Raw genomic sequence first — 4,342 nt, forward strand, 5'->3', positions numbered from 1 at the left:
ACAGAAATGCATTTTTTAGACTTTTGGACTGAACATGTGAATCATGAGTCATTCTCATTACATAATCCAGTTGATTTTGGAGGTATGTTTTTCTTGTGATCTTCCCATTTTAATGCCGTAGATTTGGACGTGTACTTTTCTCATCTATACCAGGTGTTTAATCTCTGGAGAACTTAAAGACAAATGAATAAAATAGGATATAACAAGTTTCAGCTCTTTTTATTTGGCACTGATTTTGTAATTTATTCATTAAGGAGAAGGAGTAAAGTGAAGGTGATGCAGAGATATGTGGGTGTGTGTGACAGAGGCAGACCAGCTGATAAAGCTCATCCTTAGTGAACCGTGTTTCATTGATTAGCCAGTCAGCATGGGCAAATGAAAGATGTGACACTAAACAGCAGTTCTCTTCACATGAATGAAAGTGAACTAATTTAAATGCCACGTCACTTGAGGCGGGCTTTTATTATGAGAATTTATTATGATGCTTTATGTTGGCTATATTAATAACAGCCTGTTAATTTTATTTATGATGCATATTTTATTTTAGTATTTATTGCTTCATTGCTTTTCTGTCCTCTGTTTTATTTGCAGCGTTCAGAAGCTCAGCGAGTTTTTTTCGAGCGATGAGATCGGAGACGAGCAGGAACCCAAAGCAACGTTACCCACTGGCTCCAGCAATCACAACCAAAATCGGTACCAGGCTGTGGTAAGGGCTTGAGTTTAGAAAACAAAGTGGATAAAATCTCTTTCAAAGTGACTCCTTTGAACATTTTCATCCTCTACCTTACCGCCTTCCTCACCGTTACCTTTTTGTCCTTTGTGCTGCATGTTATACAATCCTCCTTTAGTCATCCTCCAAACCTTTCCCTTTGTCCTGCTCCTCCTCCTCTTTATCCCGATTTTTCCAGCCCCTGAAGGTGGTGAATCGGAAGCGCCCCACGCGGGATGACTGGAAAAACTATGGCTCAGAGGGGAACCACGAAGGCGATGGACCCTTTCAGGATGTAGATCAAGATATCTGCATCAAGGTGAGAGAGACAGTCAGAGAGACCAATGAGCCTCCAGACTGGGCTGCAGGTGAGGTAGATATGAGTTGAGATACCCAGGATTTATTATAGTTACTTTAACTGAATTTGGGAATTTATGTTTAGCATTTGTTAGGAAGTGAATACTCATTCCCTGCAGGGTCTTTTTTTTTTTTAACATTTTCACCAGCTCATGTAGGAGTGTTGTTTTAGATTTTATTTTGGTTTAGTAGTATACTAACATGTTCCTGATTTTTATTTGTATATACTGTTTAATTTGTATCCATATTCACCCAAATATGAGATGTGATATGTTATTTATCACACTCCCCATCCCTACGAGATCAAAGTCCTCAGAGCATCACTGCTCTTCAAAACCGTTTCAAAGCTGAACCAATTAGCTTGAAATGTCATCATCACAGCACAGTCTGTACATCATGCATGATGTTTTGGACACCACTTATCAGATTTTAAGTCAACTTAAAAAATATTTTGGTGTTTTTTTTTAACACAGTTTCTACATTTGCACTGAATTGCGTGAGATTTGCATTTGCTGTCATCCACATATTAATATCTGGGTTACTGTAAGTGGGATTTTCAATAATTAGATTATATTAGATTAGATGAAACTTTATTAATCCCTCAGGCGGGTTCCTCCGGGAAATTCGGTTATACCATATATACACATATATAACTACAGAGACATATATAAATACAGAGTATGCAAAAGGGATAAATAGAATAAACAGAAATAGGAGTACAAGGGAATTGCACATTTCAAGTTTCAAGTATTGTGAGTCTATTGCACCATTGGATATTAACAAAAAGTATTGCACAGTGAAAAGGCACTACAGCTTGTAGGAAATCTGAGCATTTTGACACATGCCATGCAATTCTTTGCCTGCATACAGTAATTCATTCTCTCTATGTCACCAAAATATTCTGGAAGCAAGTCAACAACACCAGCATGACATGAATAAGAATTAGGCAACAGTTACTTTATAGCCTCACATGCACCATTTTGAGAAGGATTGCGCGCTTACAAAGAGAGAAAAATTATCCTTTGTTTGATGTTTTTACCGCATGCGCCTGTGCATCTTTTCAGATATCAAATGGCTATTTCACCTGGGTCGATGGAGCACCAACGCTTTCAAATGTGGACATCAAAATTCCCTTTGGTGAGCATCAAGCAGTGCCATGTACAGTCTGTCTGCCCCTGCTTCGCTTGTTTCTCTATTCAGTTGTTTAACGTGCTCATTCACTCACAGTACTGTTGCCTCTTCTTCATGAAATCTCTCAGGTAAGCTGACGATGATTGTGGGCCAGGTGGGTTGTGGGAAATCCTCTTTGTTACTGGCAGCGCTGGGAGAAATGCAGAGAGTGTCTGGAACTGTCACCTGGAACAGGTCAGCTATATTTTTTTTACTTATTATTTGGTGCTTGCAAAAGTGTGCGATAATCAGTTGTGAAATGTGATTCTGATCTCTCTTTGTGGGTCTGAAGAAGTGCAGATATTGTTGCTTTATCAGTCTGAGAGACTGATGTGCACCATATCAATCTGCAGGGAATCTTTGAGGCTGAAAGTTGATTAAAAGTAAACAGAATTGTAATTCTTCTTTAAACTGTAGGACACTGGAAGAACAATGGAAGTGATTACATTTTCTTTGTTGAGATTATGATTCTTCTTGAGAACAGTGCTGATCTCATTAGCATGATAGTGCTTAATAGCAGTCACCCCAGTACATCGATCACCTCACCCATCCATTCAATTACAAGGAAAAAAGACAAATGCACCACCAGGGAAACACTTGTCACTGCTGCATCTCATACAGTTCATTCTATGGAATCAAATTCAGTCCGGAGGTTAAAGGTTAATTCCAAGAAATCTGCTACCTATACGGACCTGAACCACTCCAGCTGATGTTTCCTTCTCCATCCTCAGCCTGCGTTATTTTCTGACATATGGTTTTCCAAACCTCTCTGATAATTGGTCTGTCATGGGCACCTTTGTTCTTTTATTTATGTGTTTTTGCACAACTATTAATTACATGCTGCTGACAGGGCAATTACCAACAAAATCAGACTTACAAGTACTCTGTTTCCATGACACAGCAGTATAACATAAACGGATTTGTAGGTCAGTGAAATGAGCTGATATGGCAGCTTTCTTTTTTATGGTTGGGAGAAACATTGTGGAAGAATGTGGGCATCCTTTTATGCACCACTGACCTAGATTCAGTTGGCTGCTTTTGGTTGAAAATCCCAACTGGTTTGCTGTGGCTGCAGGCCAGAAGCCCACCTCCTAATGACACCTGGGTATGCCTTTTTAGCACTTATCAGCTCACTTCCTTTAAATAATCCTCCAGTTTTCTGACATCTGGCTTTTTTTAGGTTGAATTAATTTATCTGGACAAATGTTTGTTTGTTTTAAATTTCAGACCAGATTTGGCTTTTGAGCTGAGGCAGAATTTCCTCATAACTCTGTAAATTAGATCATCATTTCAACAAATAAAGTCTGTTAATTGAAGATTTTGGTTAAATAATAATAAAGTGGTATTCACCATGGGGTTAATAAAAACAAAGGAAATGCCAAAAGCTGTGAAAAGACATAGAAACTGAGTTAAATTTACTCTATTTCACTGCATACTGTGTATCTGTTACAAGTAAAGTGATCCATCCATTCAAGAATAAAATTATATTTCTCATATTGTACGATAAATTTGAAGAAAAACAGCGATTATGTGACTCTTCAGATTCATTTTGTTACCCTTTGAGTGATTCAGAGCCCCAGATGTAAAAACCACTGTGCTAATGAATGCATTGTAATGCACTGGACAGGCTGTGGTGTAAAATGCTGTTATAGTCTCATCTCAGTTTGACAGATTTAAATAGATGAAATACTTTTTTCATTATAATCTGGATTATTTTGATTAATAGTTTGAATACAGTGTATTTATTATTAATACATCATTCATATTAACATTTAACAATGCTGCTCGTTCTGGACAAACTATAAACTTTTTCTTGTTTACTTATTTTTTGGATTGAGTTCATTTAGTGACCCAGTTCTCCTTTTTGGTGCCTTCTGAGTCTTTTTTTAAGGTCCTGCTCAGAGGCGGAGCCAGACATTTGAAACACCCGGGGCTTAGCCCTAAAGGGTAGTATGCATGCGGGATATATATATATTTTTTATTTTTTTTTTGGGGGGGGGGGCTAGAAATGACTGAAGGATTAATGACTGAAGGTTTTGAGTTTTGTTCAAAAAAGAATGACTTCATATAGTGAAAAATATATATCACATATGCAGGACACCTTAA

General features: G+C 37.7%; 1 protein-coding gene across 5 annotated transcripts in view; it reads left to right on the plus strand.

The window, feature by feature from the left end:
- The window catches only part of abcc8 (ATP-binding cassette, sub-family C (CFTR/MRP), member 8), a 58,811-nt gene that overhangs the window by 29,368 nt on the left and 25,101 nt on the right, over positions 1-4,342 (plus strand). For all 5 annotated transcript variants that reach the window (XM_005734874.1, XM_005734877.1, XM_005734873.1 and 2 more), the window contains exons 14-17: positions 592-706; positions 909-1,028; positions 2,131-2,203; positions 2,326-2,431. In XM_005734874.1, coding sequence (XP_005734931.1) covers positions 592-706; positions 909-1,028; positions 2,131-2,203; positions 2,326-2,431 — 414 coding nt within the window. The remainder of the gene's footprint in view (positions 1-591; positions 707-908; positions 1,029-2,130; positions 2,204-2,325; positions 2,432-4,342) is intronic.

Source organism: Pundamilia nyererei, unplaced genomic scaffold, assembly GCF_000239375.1.
Source record: "Pundamilia nyererei isolate P.nyererei 1_Seehausen unplaced genomic scaffold, PunNye1.0 scaffold00060, whole genome shotgun sequence".
Lineage (NCBI taxonomy): Eukaryota > Metazoa > Chordata > Actinopteri > Cichliformes > Cichlidae > Pundamilia > Pundamilia nyererei.